The sequence below is a fragment of the Dendroctonus ponderosae genome, unplaced genomic scaffold (assembly GCF_020466585.1).
Source record: "Dendroctonus ponderosae isolate FM_Combo_2020 unplaced genomic scaffold, Dpon_F_20191213v2 Dpon_F_20191213_1, whole genome shotgun sequence".
Lineage (NCBI taxonomy): Eukaryota > Metazoa > Arthropoda > Insecta > Coleoptera > Curculionidae > Dendroctonus > Dendroctonus ponderosae.
The window spans coordinates 10,551,292-10,569,674 of NW_026017110.1; the positions used below are offsets into that span (position 1 = coordinate 10,551,292).

Genomic DNA, 18,383 nt, shown 5'->3' on the forward strand with positions numbered 1-18,383 from the left:
TTAATTAGATCCTGCTCAATTTGTACCAGTGGTCAGTAAACCATTGGTTTAATGTGTCCTTGTGGTCTGTGCATCTTACATACGTCGTAGGAATGTAGCCCTTCCTCGGTCTTTATTTGATGCCTGGGAAAGTGTCAGTTGTTGTGCAATGCTTTTGAGCAGTGAGTCTTTCAAGACCACACCAAGCATGGATCTCTCCATCTTCCTCTGTGTAATTCTAAGTTTGCTAGTTGTTGCTGTTATTAGTGTTAGGGTTTCTGAGCCATATGTCATCCCTGGCAGCACACAGTGATCGAAAACTCTTCTTTTTAGGTTGAAGGGAATGCCACTCTTGAAAACGTCTTTAAGTCTTCCAAAAGCTGCCCATGAGAGAGTGAGCCTTCTCGAGTGAGAATATTTGTATCCCAAAAAGTGTAGAAATATCTGCTATGGCTTCTGTTTTTGCGGGTGTCGAATGGCAAATGCCTCACTTGTTCTTGATATAACTTTATCATTTCTGCTTCTTTTGGTGCCTTATTCTCCGCGAACGTTGGCGATTAACATGGATGTTCTTATTCTATCAGCTGCCTGTCTAAATAATTGAGAAGATGTCATCCCAAACCATTGGCCAGTCACGAGTTTCTTCGTCTTCCTGGTCCTCTTCTACGGTCGACCTTTCCCTATAGAATAAGTTGTAGAAGTCCATATTATTGTTCCTCATGATATGTCCGAAGTAGTCTATTTTTCTTCTCTTCGCTGTGAATGCTACCTTTTTCGTTTTTCCCATTCTTCTAAGTATATCTTTGTTAGTTATATGCTCCATCCATGGATCCGCATAATTCTCCGGGATATCCTCATTTCGAATCAAGGTTTCTGCCATGGTCCACGCCTCAACGTCGTACAAAAGGACTGGAAGGATGTAACATCTGACCCTTTCTTATTTTCAGTTGTCGGCTTAGGTGTCGGCTGACGAAAAATGTTTTCATTTTATTGGATACAGTTCTTGCTTTCTCGATTTTGCATCTAATTTCTACGGATTGATCCCAGTTTGCATTAATCATTGATCCCAAGTAAGTACATCTCTCGGCTCGTTCTATAGTTTCTTGCTTTAACGTCAAAACTAGAGGTGTTCAGGCTAAGTCCATATTCCTCGCTCGTTGTATTAATTTTCTCAAGAACAGTTTGAAGATCCGCTAGGCCACTTACGAGGATAACAGTATCATCTGCGTATCTGAAGTTGTTTATGTTCGCCGTTCATTTAATCCCTTCGGTTCAGTCTTCCAGTGCCTCTCAAAATGTCTGTTCAGAGTAGATGTTAAATAAGGTCGGCGATAGGACGCATGCGTTTTTGGATCGTCACCTCTTCTGTTTTGTTGCCAGCTATGTTCACGTATGCTGATTGGTTCCAATATAAGCTTTATCACATTGCCCATAAATAATAAATAAGTTTAAATAATGTTCACTTGTATATTAGCAGCATTGATATTGGTTTAATATTTTTAAGGGAATCAATCTTATCGAAAAACGAGCGGCAGTCTTCTCCATGCAAATGATGACTCAAATATTCTTTTTCTCGAAAATTGAAATTCGAATTTAGCACCCTATTGTCAGTGGAGAGCAACGCTTAATTCTTCGCGGTCGGTATCCGAATCGAATGTCGGACAAGGTTCTTTTACGTCCTCCGGCTTCTCCATATATTTACAAGTCGTCATCAAATCAAAGATAAATCCCTCGATAAGGACAGATACAAATCCCCAGCGAGTACAGGACAATGAGCCCAGCAACAAATAACAATTAATTCGAATAATTAGTAGTCTCGACTCGGCCGGGACTTAGATTTACACTCGTACCTCGTCGGATGCGATACCAAATTTGACGAAGTCAACTTCTGGTCGATTCCAATAGAAAAGCGTAGACAGCGTGGCTTTGGTTCGCCTATTATAGGTTTATAGCGCCGAGACGGGCACCGGTGTGACCAAAAGTGGCAAGACAACCATGAAAAACCGAGTTACATCATGGAAATTGCTGCGACAGAAGTTGCCTTTGCAAAGACGACCAGGACGATGACGACGACTAGTCTTGGCTGCTGGCTTGTCCTTATTTTTTGCCTCTACCTTGGATGCGGAGAGATATATCGAATTCGCATTCCTAGGAGGATGTAAGCACATATTTCGCTAAAAATAGACCTAATATTGTTTCATTTCTTGTGAAATCATGCTCGTAAACTGCATCTTAAGAATTTCGTATAGTTAAAGGTTCGTATTCCTGCAATGTGTCGTCAATAAACAAAACACATACCTGCGCATACGTGTTCAGTTATGCAGATAATTCTTTAGTTTGAGGTTTTTGCTCGAAACGTGAAATCATTTGGCCCTCACGCGATGCCTTATTAACCGCGTAATTTGTTAATCGGAATCGAGAAACTCGTATCTAAACATCAAACATTAAGTCGTATGTTGTTCTGTATTTTTTTGCGCTACTTATCGATCCACTATACTGGTACTACTGGACTGATTGGTTGCTATTGGTGGTCGAAAGAAAATCGACCTTTGAAATTTCATGCGAACAAATTAATCCGGCAAATAAATAAGGGACGATACGTTGAATTTTGATGCGGCCATTCGCGGTCGCTATTCAAGAATGAAAACACATTTTCACAGGCGAGATGAAATGTCGCATATGTGGTTAATGCATAAATTATAATATGATAAAATTTTATTTGAATCATACATTTCATTAATCACATAAAATTGAATATAATCTGGATTATGATTCACGTCAATATACGTTATAGGCATCGTCTACAGGGTGGTCCTTTCCTATCCTATGTTCTACAATAAAAAATCAAACGAGACGACACGAAAATGACAATACATTTATGTAAAAATATATCTGCGAGTGTGTACGATATTCAGGGTACCAAAAGGATAACTTTTTTCAGTGTTGATCGACAGCTCAAAGAGCTTGTAAAATAAATTTCAAATTACAGCTGCCTTATTAGAATCCTTACTTCTGATAACACTATGATCTTTAACTTTTGTTCTTCCTCTTATTTCTGTGTTGGTAATGCGGTCTTGTAGTTTGATGTTTATGATTCGTCTTTCCATGGCTCGCTGAGTTACTTGTAACCTATTTATTATATTTGTGTTTAGTGTCCAGGCCTCTGTTCCATAAGTGAGAACCGCTAGGTCATACTGGTTGAAAACTCTAGCGTTTATTGTATTTGGCATGTCAGACTTAAAGACGTCTTGCATTCGTCCAAATGCCAAGGATATTCGGGGTGATAAATTTGCAGTTAGATTGTTTTTGGTTATCCGTATCTTTTGACCGAAGTATATATATGATTCTACTTTTTCAACTGGTCGGTTATTTATGGTTATAATATGACGATTCTAATGTATTTACAAAGGGTGTTCCAATAAGAACGACGGCTTTAAATTTTAAATAAAAGTATATGTTTGTGGCATAACTTCGAAACATTTATTGGAATATGAAGTACACATCATGAGGTTATGAATGGAATAAGACATCGGTCAAATGACCGCCTCGGCTTTGCTGGCACAGACGTGCTCTTTTGATGAAATTTTCAGACTATTGCGCATATATTTTGCAGTATTTCAGAGATACAGCGTTGAATTTCATCTTTTAAGCTTCAATCGTTGTTGGTTTGTTCACATAAATTGTGACTTTGAAAACCCCCAAACAAAAAAGTCCAAAGGCTTTAAATCGCATGATCTGGACTGCCAATGCCGATCTCCAAAACGAGAAATAACACGACCAGGAAATGACTCTTGCAGTAATTCAACAGCTTCTCTGCCTGTATATCATGTTGCACCGTCCTGTTGAAACCACATGCTGTTGAGATCCATATTTTGCAATTTTGGCCTCGTCACTAAAGATGATTTTTGTTGAAAAATCACCGTCGAATTGTGGTTGGGCTTTCCTCAACATTTGCACGTACTGCTGCGATATTTTCAGTCGAGCGACCAGGACGAACGTGTGTTTCTGTTTTCACTTCATTAACAGACACAGTTTGCTGAAATTTCTTCATTAATTTTCTCACAGTGCCTTCAGTTGGAGCATTACGATGGCCCATAATTGTACGCATTTTGCGAACTGAAGCTGCAAAACTTCGACCAATTTGATAATAATTTTTCACAATGAGAATTCGTTGTTGTGTATTGAACCGCTCCATTTTATTTACCCTCATGCTGTCAACTAACGAACGGCCCTTTTTTAATCTAAATCATGACACTACAAATGGCGCGCAATTCAAAACCGTCGTTCTTTTTGGAACACCCTTTATCATTCGTTAGGTACTTAGTTTTGTTAATTTTAATTTTTGGGCCTATTTGCTCTGATTTCTCGTTTAGTTCTTCAATCATACTATGTAGTTCATCTTGGTTCCGTGCTATCAATGTGATGTCATCTGCAAACCATTTTAGCCTTTCGCCGTTTGTGAGGATACCCTTGTTCTGCCAGTTCAGCTCTCTGAACATGTCCTCCATAGCTAATGTGAATAGTATGGAGGATATTGAATCTCCTTGTCTCACTCCATGTTTTATCTTTGTTTTATTTGTTTGTTCCTGTTTTGTTGTTATTTGTGTTGTAGCGTTTTCATATACAGGGTGTCCCGGAATATGTGAGCATGCTCTCGGATTTGTACAGGGACGTTAAAAACATAACAAGTTTCTATGAAAAATTTTCTGGAGGGTCTCCTACGGAGATACAGGCCTCTAAAGAAACCACCTGATAATCGATTTTTTTACAATAACTTTTAGAATACTTCATGCAATTTAATTATTTTTTCATACCTCAGAATTTGGTGTTCTTTCTCTGATTATTGGTTTCGGGTCGACTGGCTTGCTGCACATCTTTCTTTAAAACTTTTATGCAATAAACAACATTATTAGTAGTAGAATAATATAATTCTATATAATTCTGTTTCGGATAAATCAATTTTTTGTTTGCTTAGTTCTAGAGCACTTCTAACTGCACTTTTTCGTTCGGGGCTAAATTGCCCAGTTTTAAAGGATTGAATTCTTCTGGATCTTTGCGTGTGAAATCAATAAAGTCGGTATTTGGTAGCGCAATATTTTCATATTTCCGCAGGATATTTCCAACATTTTCATTTTTTTAGTTCACAATTCTCGTTCAGTTCTATTGTTGATTGTAGTGGATCGTCTTCTTGACAAATTAACTCTTGAGGAATTACTTCTTGCATTTTTTATTTGAAAAATAGTGGTTCTGCTCATTTAAAATTAAATATTTTCAATGAGGATTTATTACTTTAGAAGAGCTCTTCTTGAACATTAGTAAAGGAGTTCAAATGAACGTAATTATAGTTTTGTTTTTCCACTATTGGTACTTCAATTATAAACACGAGTTTATACGTTTATATTATTTACTGTAGGCGATTTGATTTGAATGATTTTCTTCTTTGGGTTCGAACGGTAATTTGCAGTTTCCAAGATTTTTTGAGATGTTTTGCAATTCTTGCAGTAATTCATTTGGGTTGATGATAGAGTTGTGCAAGTTATGGCGGTTTCCAGTTTTTCTAGAATGTCATAAATTAATTGAAATTTCGATAAAGAAAAAGTAGTAAGTTCCAATACTTTCTACTTCCATAGTTTGGAGAAGTTTTTCAGTTTCATTTATTCGCCTTTTCAACAGTAACTGATTTCTTGCCAGGTTTTGAATGTTGTTCTGAAATATTTCGATTGATTTTCGAGTGTTATTTGATCGTTTACTTGAGTTTTAATTTGAACTTGATTGCTCGATAATATTTTTATTGCGTTTTCGTATTTTTGAGCATCGTCTTGATCGAAGTTTCCTGTAATTGCTTTTACATAGAACCTAGAGCATTGATTAATCCACGGTTTTGTCTTGTATTGTTATGGGTTTATTTGATTGAGTTGTGTGAAAATTTCATTTTTTAGCGATTGGGTTAGTTTATACGAGGTGTGGAAAGCTTTCTTGTAGTCCAATTTCTGTTTTATTCTCGAATTTGCTGTTGATTCTTTCATTTTGAATTTGGAGGTTATTGAATTCTTTGATTAGACAGGTTTTATTGAAAACTTGGGTAAATGTCCATGAGTCGATAGTATTTTGTGCATTTCCTAATTTTAGTGGTAAACGTCCTGGGTTGGTTGATATGTCATGGAAGTCTGACGATTCACTTAGGACGTAAGTGGTGATAGTAGAAGTATTGTGATTTTCATTCCTGAAGATTTCATTTTCTTGTGCCGGGAGATATAATAGGAGAAGAGCGATGGGTCCCTTGGTCTCTGGTCTTGTTAATCTAAAAAATGTTTTATTTTTCGGTCTAACACGTAAGTGAGCACGATTTCGAAATTTGCCAAATTAATTGTTAAAACAAAACTATTCACGATTTTGTTGAGTCGTTTCGACAAATCCTACCGACTGCGCCAATTTTATGCTTGCGATGCCGAGCGTGAATACTTGAAAAAAAACTAGATTCTTTTTTTCTAGATTTCTTAGATTTTGGACTTTATTACGAAACCACGTGCTCACACGACGTTTAATTATATAAGACAATATGTGTGGATCTGTACTAGTAATTCTCTTATTTCTAATTAAGCGAAGCTCAGCAAAGTTCATAGTTGTATGTACGGTGATCTTGTAGTTTGATGGGTGCCTTATGTAGGGTACTATAACTCCTGGCAGATTTGCTTTATCTTTGCTACACTTTCTACGTGAGTTTTTCTTTACGCGTCATTGGCGCACTTAATTTTCATCAAGAAAGCATTTTTCAAAAGGTAATTGTTGATATATTACTTATACCTGATCAAAGAAGTATTTCGCCTTAACATTATAAGCTGCAATGTTCTGATTTCAACCATTTAGCGGAATCCCCAACTCCACAGTTTTGGAAATTCATATTATACAAAGCTTATCTTTTGTTATGCATGCAAATAGTATTGACACACATTGACTGCAATACGTTTCTTTAAGATATTTATCATTGGTTTTAATTTTTTCTTTAGAAGTAACCCGGTCTATAATTTCCTGTGTTGTTATAGTTGCTCAATCTTTATTTGGTAATATTTTCGCAACACAATTGTTCGGAATTATTTTTTCTTCAAATTCAAAGTGTGTAGAATGGAGAGATTTTGAATATCAGCTATTTTGCGTGTTTTATTGTTATGCGGGTATACGGAGTGTTCGCGAAGGAAGTGCAAAATATTATACATTATTTCAGAAATATAATTAGGCCACTGTGGAACGTTTTTCTACAGGCTCCATTGCAAGAATCATCCATTACTAACTCACAACGAAACCTGCAATCCTACATGTTGCAATATTCCATACTTTGCTTTGAAATCACGTTTGTAGAGGAATATGTTTATTATTGCCGTTCTTACTGATCTTGCGATGGTGTGACACTGGATTCCTCAGCAATCGAGAAGGAGGAAAACTAAAAGTTATTTTCATATAACACATGAGTTTACAGACAAACAAATATTGTTTTGCTGTTCACAGACAAACAAAACTTGTTGAGTAATGATCCTCTTTTGAAACATAATTTATTTTCGGTTTAGGTTACGACCATTTCGGAGGTATGTAGGATGTATTGATTATCGCATGCAGTTTGTTTTCAAATTAGACAATATTAATCCATATCTATAACACGAATACTAAGTATATTTATTTGTGTGAAATAACTTGGCTTTTGCTTAAATGTTTTATCGTTGTTTTGAACTAATGTATCTTAAATATAGACCTTAAACATAAATGAGCCAAATTGACAAAAAACCTATTACCATTCAGACTAATCAGTGCACAGACTAATTTTTACCACAATTTTTTTGTATCAAGCACTTACACATGACCAATCATTTTAGCTAAAAGCTATAGTGATCTTTAGTCTTTATATGCGCCAGTTTTGCAGGTGGATTAAGTTCGATGTAAAATCAAACTCATTCCAGGATCTTTTGAAAAATACTTTTACCTAGTTTAGCCACCTGAAATTTCTGGATTTTTAAGCAGGAAAGTTGAATTTTAATGTATTGTAGAAATGGAATGAGGAAATAGATGAAAGTTTAGAGAAATTGTCTCAATTGATTTTTAAATCACCACAGTGGACCAGTCTGCAGTGAATATTTGCGAGTCATCTTGAGATAAATGAATGTTGTTGAAAACGTTATCTATCAATATTAATCTTCCTATTGTCTTCTATAATCGGTAAACAATTAGTTTACACGTTTTCGAATCCATTTTTGCCGGTTTAAGAAACGCTCCTCAGTTAATAGGCCACTAAAATCTAATTCTAGTTTTGACATATCAAAGAGGTTTTAAGCTGAAGTAATTTCAAACAAAGTAAGTACATCTAGCCAAAGATCATGAAATGGTCGTAAATATTTTAGCTTCGTAGAAATTTTTCGGTCTAGGGTTTCAACATTATACAGTCCATTAGTTGCACTTTTTCTGCAAGTACAATGTACATGTCACTGACGAGAACATTCTTACGCAATTTAATTACCCAATTTTTGTATGAAAAAGTGTAATAATATTAATGTTCCAAAGGTCTTGCATTAAGTCATCTTCCATCGAAAATATATTTTTTCTAGGCTAGGTAGGCTTCATCATTCAAGGTAAAACTTCATCTTAACAGGGTGATTCAAAATTGGTGTCATTTCTCCGGGGGTGTTTTGGGAGAACAAGAATAATAATAAAAAAATATTCTTATTAATAACTGAGATATTTGCAAAAACAGATCAGAAGGATGACAACAATGTTTTTCAAGATAATCTGCCTCATTAACTTACATAAATACCTGTTAATTCTTAATTATTTCAAACTGTAGTAACCACTGAAACATAAACACAACAAAAGGGACAGTGGGAATTAAATATTTTGAGGTTAGTATAACCTTGTCACTATTGTCGGTGAGGGCAACGTTTTTGGTTTAAGAGTGGTATACGCGAATCCGCCATTGGGATGTTCTGTGCATATGTTAACACCACAAACAACAACAACAAATAAAACACAATTAAGTTGTTAAATCACATGAACTGTTTGTTTAACTCCAAACATGTTTGTGCCCCATCACTTTATTGTACACTCTTGGCGGCAGTCTGGGCCCACATTTTGAATTTTTCTCGTTTCTCGTATTGGGTTAATTAACTACTGTTCAATTTGTACCGATGTTGAGTAAACCAGGTATTTAATGTGTCCATGTGTCTTGTCTATCTTACATACGTGGTAGGAATGTTTCCTCAGAACTAATCGCATATCCGCAAATTCGTGAAAGTAGCTTCAAAGTAAGTCACAGTTTAACAAATTATTGTTATTATTGACAAAGGCTATCTACCTGTAACTATATGCTAATGGCAAAAAACATCATTGCCGCTTTGACTTTTCATCAAAAAATTGTACAAGAGTACTTTTGGAATATGAAAAATGTTTGTAATTCGAAGTAAATATGTCAATTTTTCTTTTCAAATGCTTAAGTATTTCAATAAACAACGTCTCAAACATAGGACCTTTTCAAAGTAATAATTAATAACAACGTTGAAATTCCATTTTCAAATGTTAATATCTTATAGAATTTTTTTTTTCAATATGTTTCTCGTATCTACTATTCAAGTTAGTCCCTATCATCCCTTAATAGGAATGACGCCAATTTTGAATCACCCTGTATTATTTCAGATAATATCTGAACTCCTTAATGCGCCTTAGTTCTAAATATATTCGATTTTTAAGGTCATGAACATCATTCGGTTCAGTTTTATAAACTATCGTTTTTGAGTCCAGAGAAATAAGTCCAATGTTATGATCAATTCGGACGACCTTGGCGGCCACCCCTCCTAATCTATTTTCCTCGTATCAGAGAAGATGCACGATCTTCTTGAAAACGTAACTTTTATTTATTTAGAAGAATTCCAGCTTGATCTAATTCTGGTTCCAATCATGTCACAGCTTGTGGGTGTATTACATTTTGTTAAAAATATAAAATCCCATTCAATTTATCGCCGTCCTATCACTTCATTTTCAAGAAGCCAACACACATTTTTTTTGGCCGCATTGGGTAACATTTGACATTCTTTAATCACATGTGAATTTTCAATATTCCAACATCGACAATTATTATTTATCACCAAAACCGTTGATGTAAAAAAAGGCAAAATAGGTTTTTTTATAGCAAATATTGTACATTGTGACATAATCATATTTACCACAGACCCGGAACTTCTATAGTTATTTCATTTATAAAAGTTATTCTCTAGTTTGTCTATATTTTATTACAGAAAGTAAGCTGAATTATTCAAAATTTATGTTATGGTAGGAAATGGTCGAATTAAAATCATAGACATTTTAATGTATCAAATATAGTTATTGAAGTGACAACTTCTTATGGCACGGTGCATTCCCGAAATTCGTTACGGCGCCGTTGTTCCTGTCATAAATAAAGACAAGTAGCTACGCATTTCCGTGCCTTAGTTGGCCGCATTTCCGTGCCTTAGCTTCCGTTCCATTGGGCCGGTCGTACTATATAATCGTGTGTAGTCTGTGGCCCGGTCGTGTGTATTTAATAGTCTGCAGCCTGTGGGCCGTTCTCCTTTGGATGCGTTTTCGTCCGAACTACTTTCGTCACGAATTGTGCGAAAAAGATCGAATGATCCAATTTCATTGCAACGTGCTGAAGCGCATCCACTACAGTATTATTTCAATTCAATCATGGCCCATTACATCCGAAATCATTCGGACGAATCGTTGCGATGTTCGAACTTGATACTGCGAACAAATTGAATTTGTTCGCAGGATTTCTGAATGAATTGCGAAAATGTTTGTGGCACATCGAGTTGAACTGAATGTTGAAAAACTAATAATATGGAGTCTATAAGTCTCATACATCAAAGAAAAGATTTGTGGCATATGAGCGAAAAATCATATCATTCAGATCTATAAATGATGGAATTCTCCGAATTCTTTTCGTTTTGCTAATATATCAGTAACACAATAGTTTTTTATTTTTAACTTTATTCGTTTTCTGACAAGATAACTATTTTCCAAATAGTTATCTTGTCATTATAAAAATAATTCATTATTATTAACAGTGGTATGATTACGCTGATTTAATTACCTTGTGTATAAATGTACTTTTTTGTTAGATAACACATAACTGACAGGGGCGGATTAAAGCTTTACGAGGCCCGGGACAGAAATGAATATGGCCCACTCAAAAGCAGTAAAATGTGCATATTTTTTGAATATTTAGAGTTTTCGGGGTCCTTTCCAGGTTGGGGTTCGGGGCTACAGCCCCTGCTAGCCTCTCGGTTTATCCGTCCCTGATAACTGACAAATTCGTGCGATGAAAAACTTCTAGGGGACAATACCCACATATGCGAAATCTGATCAAACTATTCGTCCGATTTATGACGAACTCAGTTCAGTCGAAAACGCGTCCAAAGACGACCGACCATAAAGTTCCAGTTTACTTGACCGAAACTACCATAAAATACCACTCATTCTAAGTGGATATTTTATTGATACTTTTTCTTCTAAGCGTAAAATTTAATGTTATTTCTTTAATCAAAGTTACAATTAAAGATGGTAAATAATACAAAACAAACAAGCATCGAGCAAGATCAAATCGATTGTCGCAATTCGTTCCTTATTACAGTTATCATAAAAAAATTGCCACTTTTGTAGGATTAAATAATGGTAACGTACATATTTTACATTCAAAGGGAAATTAAGTTCTATTTAAATATTTCTGATTCATTTATAAATTATTAGTCTAATAAGAATATTGAAATTATAAATTGATATTGCCATCATGCGTTAAACAAGTCCAATATGTTATGGTTTCTATAAATAATATCCAGCTATCACTTCTGAAGAGCGTCCCGTGACGCACAGTTTATATTTTTAAGGAAAGCGTTTTACCTATTTTGAGGTGGAACACAACCTATATGTAGATGAATGAATATTAAATCATGGCTAACCACCTGATAACTTGAAAATGAAAGTTTGATAAGGGATATTTTATTTATAAACGTTAAGGTTAACTTCTTTGGACAGACATATAACTATTTTACTAAATTGTTCCTTATTGAAAAAATCTTATTTAATTTTTTATCTGCCAATATTTCAGCATAATCTTCTAAAATGTTTTCGTAAACTGCAATCTATTACGATTGTTTGAAGTAACACGCACCTCTTAGTGTACCACGTATATTTCCAAGGAACTATGTTTGAAATAATTGCTATTAATAAATTAACAACTAATATGACTTTTTAAACGAGGGAATTGCAGTGATAAACACTAAGCTTTTTTCTTTTGTTGCAGATTAATATTGAAGATTTTAGCGAATTCGAAGACTGTGACGACGACAATTTCGAAGACGAAGATGAACCGCCTAGAAAAGTAGTGGTTTCGTCCAAACGCGTGTTTAAGCCATCACAAACCAACACCAGCTCGCAGGACTCTCAGGGTTCGTCAGATTCTTCAGCTTCTGATATCAGGAAGCCAACGAAAAAGCATAAAGCGCCTCACAAAGTGCCTAAAGAAGATCCCGAAATTATAAGTCGCCTTAATCAAATGAACAACGCACTGATTCAGTCGAATAAGGCGAAGGCTACTTCTACAGTTCCGACAAGCGTGAGCACAGTACTTGGCGTACAGAATAATACTTCGATAGTCTCCACTGGTTCTACTGCACTTTCAATACAACGGGCATCATTAGTTACTACTACGAAACCATCTTATATTGCTGCAAAGTTACCGGAAACTGTAAAAAGTGTACCAACTTTACTTGTGAAAACCAACAACGGGATAGCATTTTCCAGTATTCCCGACGGCATGATTGTTAGAGTGATTCAGGGTGCTCAATCGAACTTGGTAGCGCTGCCAGTCAATTCGGTTCTCGCTAACGGAGTTACAATTATAAAAACTCCTGAAGGGCGGTAGGAAAGTTGAACAATCATTGTTTTTACAGATTAACCCAAGTTACAGAAGCAAATTACGAAGTTAGATACTTTCGTGCGCTTCAAGCGTCCATTACATGGACAGAGAACGAGCCAAAAGGATTCTGCAAATTGATCGTGGAGAAAACATGTTTGTCTTCCAAGGCAAAGTCAGCATTATTAGAGGAAAGGCAGCAAATATGGGATACCCATTTTTTTTTGTCTTATAAAAAAATTAGTGACTGTTGGGTACATTCGGTTTTGATTATTCAATACAACGATAGCTACATTAGTTAGTCACAACCTGTGATAATTTCACATTTATTAAACAAACTAGAAATTGAAGATTTGGGAAAAATAGTGAAAATATGCATTTGTGTGTCAGTTTGAAATTGGCCCTAAATATGGGCTACCCCCAAAAACGTGTGAAAAATATTCGATGTGAAGTGGTAATCAATCTTATTGATACTGATAAGTTCTATCTAAAATTAATAATTTATTAAATAACTCATAACTATATTGTAATTTTACATTTAGTACTTGCAAAAATCTCACACCCACAATCTTGTTTTTCGGCCCCAGCGCACTCGTTGTGGGCCCACAAATTGCATATCAGGCACTTGACCCATATTTCACCGTAGTTATTCTCTAACAAAGGGACTTTGCAAAACATACAAGTTACATCATCTGTGTTTTGCATAGTCTAGAAGTCAGAAAACTCATTGTAATCGCTATCATCGTCTGCAGGCTTAAAATTTTCCTCATCGTCGCTGCTAGAACTAGAAGTAGGGTTTCGATTCTATTTCTTTTGACTGATAGATACTCTCAAATTGTGATACTTTGTGGCTTGGAGGACCTGCTTTTGTTTTCCTTTTTCTCTCTTTTCCCTTTTCTTTTCTTCTTTCGTTTTTCCTTATTTTGGGCTTTATTGAGAGATTCCACAAACTCATGTTTGTAGGGAGAATAGGTTACCACTGAGCACTTACTTGGCTTACTCCCACGACTGGAGGTTTTTTTCTGCAAACAAGGCACATGAGAGACATGATAGCAATGATTGTCGTATAGATCCAGATGTGGAAGGAGCTGATGGGCTGCAATTCCCAAATAACTTTGTTTTAAAGGCTGGTTTATCTTGGTGTTGTGAGAGCCCAACTTTGGAGACTTTCTTCGCCTGAGTTTACTTCCCTGGCAGGTGCACAAGATCCTTTAGAAGGCGTGTTGATCGAATGATAAAATTATCGTATCTGGGAATCACAGAATTTTCAGACTGATTTTAATTGATTGCGCTGGGAGACCGCAGCATCTCATTCTTTTCATTTTCAGGTTGATTTCAATTGGTAGCGCTTGGAGCCATCAGCATCTCATCCTATTCATCAGTAGTGTCACTAGGTATGCAGCTCGATTTTTTTCCCGCTTCAATCTCAGCAGCAATGAAATCGGAATCCGAAAATATATTTTTAGTTAAATGCCTGTTAAATTATGCCTGTAGTTCGGAATCCATTAACGGCAAGAAGCTCAGAGACACCGGATTCACGTGGCGTATTACTTACATCATTAGCTCTAGCCAATTCTATGATCTCTATATTACGTGTATGGCTGTAATGGCCATCCAAAATCAGCAGGACTGGTGACGTTTTACTGTGTCAATTAAATTTTTGGATCCATTCTGCAAAAATATTACTTCATCCATCCACTGGGATGAACTGCCATAATGGAACCTGGGAGAGCTCCTTGCATCAATTGTTGATTCATGTTTTGCGGGGAAATATCATCAATTGGTGAGATGAATTGGCCAGCAGCGCTCATCGATGCTATAAGAATTATTAAGGATCTTCTTCCAGCGGAAGTTATTGATGCTATTCGTGGATGCCCTTTTTGTACAAAAACTTGTGCAATCTTGTTCCGTACAACCATTAGACCTGTCTCATCAACATTGAAGATGCGTTCAGGGGGATAAAACGTCTTGTTGTGTTCTTCTAGATCATTTTCCTAGTTGAAGTCTCTTCTGCGAGCAAATGACGTTCCCGTTGGTCGTTGTACTGATAGCTCTTGATGGCTCTGCCAAACATGTTGCCTCCAAACGGACGCCTTACCTCCTTACGTCTTTTCTTGTTAATCCACGAAATTTAGCTTCCATCTCCAAAGTATAACGAACTAACTCGTGTTTTAAGTAATTCCCTAAGATAGCTTTACTAGTTTTGTTTGGGCTGCTTTAATTGGTTCTAGCTCTATTTTTCCAGCAGAACGTTGCAATGTCGAACGTGGGACATTAAATATTTTTGAAGCTGTGAGGGTACCCATCTCATGCTGCCTCCCGGGTGTTATAGCGCGTTCCACGTCCCCCTCGTCTCATATTTTTATTTTTTTCTTTATTTGATAAAAAATTATTTATTTTATTGAAATTTTCTTTTTTTTTATTTGACTTTGTACCGATGTTTGTTCGACATTTTAACAAAATATACTTTAGGTTAGTTCTAAACATGGACCACCAGGCCATAATACAAACACAGGGGTAGCCCATATTGCCAAAATGGTTTAAAAAAAATGGGACGAAAACTAATGCTTGATATGTCGCTTTAAGCTGGTGCAGAAATGGTTTGGAAATTATTCTTAATTTTCTGGTAATGACATTTATAAACTAACCGGAAAAAGTTGTTTGACTTTGAAACCGACAAAAACTGAAAATAAACTGTCACACGTCTACCGCTGTAGTGTCATCTCTATCGTGGAATATTAACTACTCCAGTTACAGTTTGTGACAGTCGGATGCAGAAAACTGCATCGGACAACTGAGAAACCCACCTAGCTCATATTACAAGGCTAGTCCATATTTGCTTCCTTTCCTAGTGCTCGTATTCGCTTATACTCAGAAAGTGTGAATACTAAGAGGTATCCTAGGAACATCAAAATGGTTGGTAGATCATATATATTTAAAAAAAAAAAATTTCTACAGATAGAAAAGCATACAAAATTATAGTGGATACCAAGCCACTAGAATAAAATGTATGATCCTAACCTCCAATGAAACCTGAGTCAATTACTCAAAAAAAACAATAATTTATATTGAAAAAGTTTATATTAAACTGAACTATAGATAAGCAATCAACGATGTGCCTTCTTTGCTTATTAATGCCTTGTATTTGAGGCTAAATGACTTTGGTTCGATTCAAATTATATGTCGCTACTTTAAAGAACCATCTTAAATTTCGATAATTGGTACTGTGTACCAAAAATTTCGAAAAAATGTTCGAATATTATTTTATTATTTTCTTCATAGGAATAATATAAATATTTGATCCCGAATGAACCTGAACAAGTTGATTTTTCTCAACACGAATATATTTAATCGTAAACATATTTATCATAAAGCCAAATTTTAATTGCTACTAAAAATAGTGTGGATTTTCATTGATAGACTTGTTAACAAGACCTCCAGGTATTGATGTGAATGTGTTTAGATTGAGCACATTATACATGGTGATTCGAAATAACCAGATATCAAAAATCTAATGCCTTCTGTTTTATTTTGGCAAGTAAGCAAGTTGTTTTGCATTTAAATTAAAATTGAAGCAGCATATACTAGGCCTGGGTAACACTGTGTTGAGTTGTGCTTTTTAGTTGTTGCCGCTATCTGAGTTGATGGGTTATAACTCATTAATGGATGAGTTATAACTCATTTATTAAAGTGGATTATGGTTTTCCGAGACCCGAGACTGGAATTGAACGTCTTAAAAATGTTATCAACATTTTTGATGAGTAATGTTTTCCCAATTGATCAAACACCTAAAAAAGGTCAACTAAGTTTTTAGCTCATACTTTATAATTTAAGTAACGTTTTCCCAACAACGAAACTGGGTTACTGAGCCGAAGCGTTGAGTTGCACCAAGCCATTTGCGCAGCACTGCGCCAGCTCCTAAAAATTCACTCAGTTATTCAGGCCTCAGATCTACCTGTAAATCTGCTGGACAATGGTAAGACATTATAAAATATTCACTGTGCGAGCTTAAAAAATGAAATGAAACACAAGGTGCTCAATTTGAATAACTGAAAATATAGATTTTATGTTAAGACTCTATTTTTGTTGTTGATGACATCATAAAACAAGTATTTTCTGTAATACGTACACGTCGATCCAGAAGAAAGTTTTAAACAAGTAACCCAAATCTTGAAGCATATGCGCGCTTGCACCGAAATCTTCAATTTCCTGACAGTTTATGTGAGGTGTAACTATCCACGTTCAAGGGAAAACTAGTATAAAATATTATACATGGTGTTTCAGGAGGAATGTAAAGTACATTAAGGCTATTATCTACAGTCTACTACATCTACATCAGTTTCGAAGATGGTTAAATGAGCAAAGAATTGTAGTTTTGAATACTCTACTTGAAATCAATTTTGCCTTCTAAAAAAATTATTTTCTAAAATTGAACAGCTGTCAAGATATATTTAGATAAAACTAACTTATGGCAGATTTTTAAATGACTCCAAGTTCCGTCAATGTTAATCTGACAGGAAAACATTCAATAGAAAAGTTGTAGGAAATTTAATTCCAAACAAAATAGCATAAGGCATTTCTACAAAATAACTGTCCCTTTTGACATATGACACACACTTAAGTTTTTTTTAATGACAACCATATTTGATTATTCCTTTACCGAATAGAGCATTTTATTACGATTTCAGTAAGATATCACGTCGTTAGGTTTTTCAAAAATAAAGTGCCTGCTAACGATTATTACCTTTTCAATTTAATTGATCGAAGCTTGCCATGGAAAATAGTATAAGGTACACAGCATTGTTTCCATCGGAGCGATTTAAAAATCTGTCATAAATAAGTTTTTTTAATATCTGTTGACAGCTGTCAAATTTTAGAAAAATTAAACTGGTTTCGAGGAGAGCATTCAAAGCTTGAATTCTTTGTCCATTTAATCTTCATATATTTATATCCCAAATCAAAATTAATTCCTGGGTTTCAGTCATTTATTGTCTTTATTTATCAATTAAAATACGTTTCGGTGTATTTTTCCACCATCATCAGTTTTTCTAAAATAACATAGTTAAAAAAAACAATTCATTAATTTAAAAAACAATCACAGTTCGTCAACAGCCTCATCATATCACACATTAAAATACATCACAATTGCAACATTTTAAAACATTCTAAAATTAATTAGGCCTAACAGGTGATTAGTCAGGACAATCAAATTTGGGAAGAGACTAGAATTCTTTGTTCAGATACTTAAATATTTTTCCTTACGCGTGTAGCGTTGTTGCTGCTTTAAGCCTTGGCATACATTTGGAGTATTAATTTTGTCCATTTTGGACACAAAGCGAATAAAATATTGTTTATTTTGATTTCTTTTACTTTCAGCTATTTTTCTTTGAATTCTGAGAATATTATTTTTGGTTTGCAAAATTCATCAATATACCGGGTGTTAGTTAATATTCTATGTTTATTTCATTTAATTAAT

General features: G+C 35.2%; 1 protein-coding gene across 2 annotated transcripts in view; it reads left to right on the forward strand.

Annotated features, from left to right (window-relative positions):
* The window catches only part of LOC109533944 (serum response factor homolog), a 129,613-nt gene that overhangs the window by 102,447 nt on the left and 8,783 nt on the right, over positions 1–18,383 (forward strand). Inside the window, exon 3 of one of the 2 annotated variants that reach the window (XM_048670105.1) lies at positions 12,296–16,018. The exons of the other annotated variant lie outside the window; for it this stretch is intronic. Within the exon in view, the coding sequence (XP_048526062.1) occupies positions 12,296–12,916 (621 nt within the window). The 3' untranslated portion in view covers positions 12,917–16,018. Of the gene's footprint in view, positions 1–12,295; positions 16,019–18,383 lie in introns of those variants that run through there. 2 annotated transcript variants of the gene reach the window in all.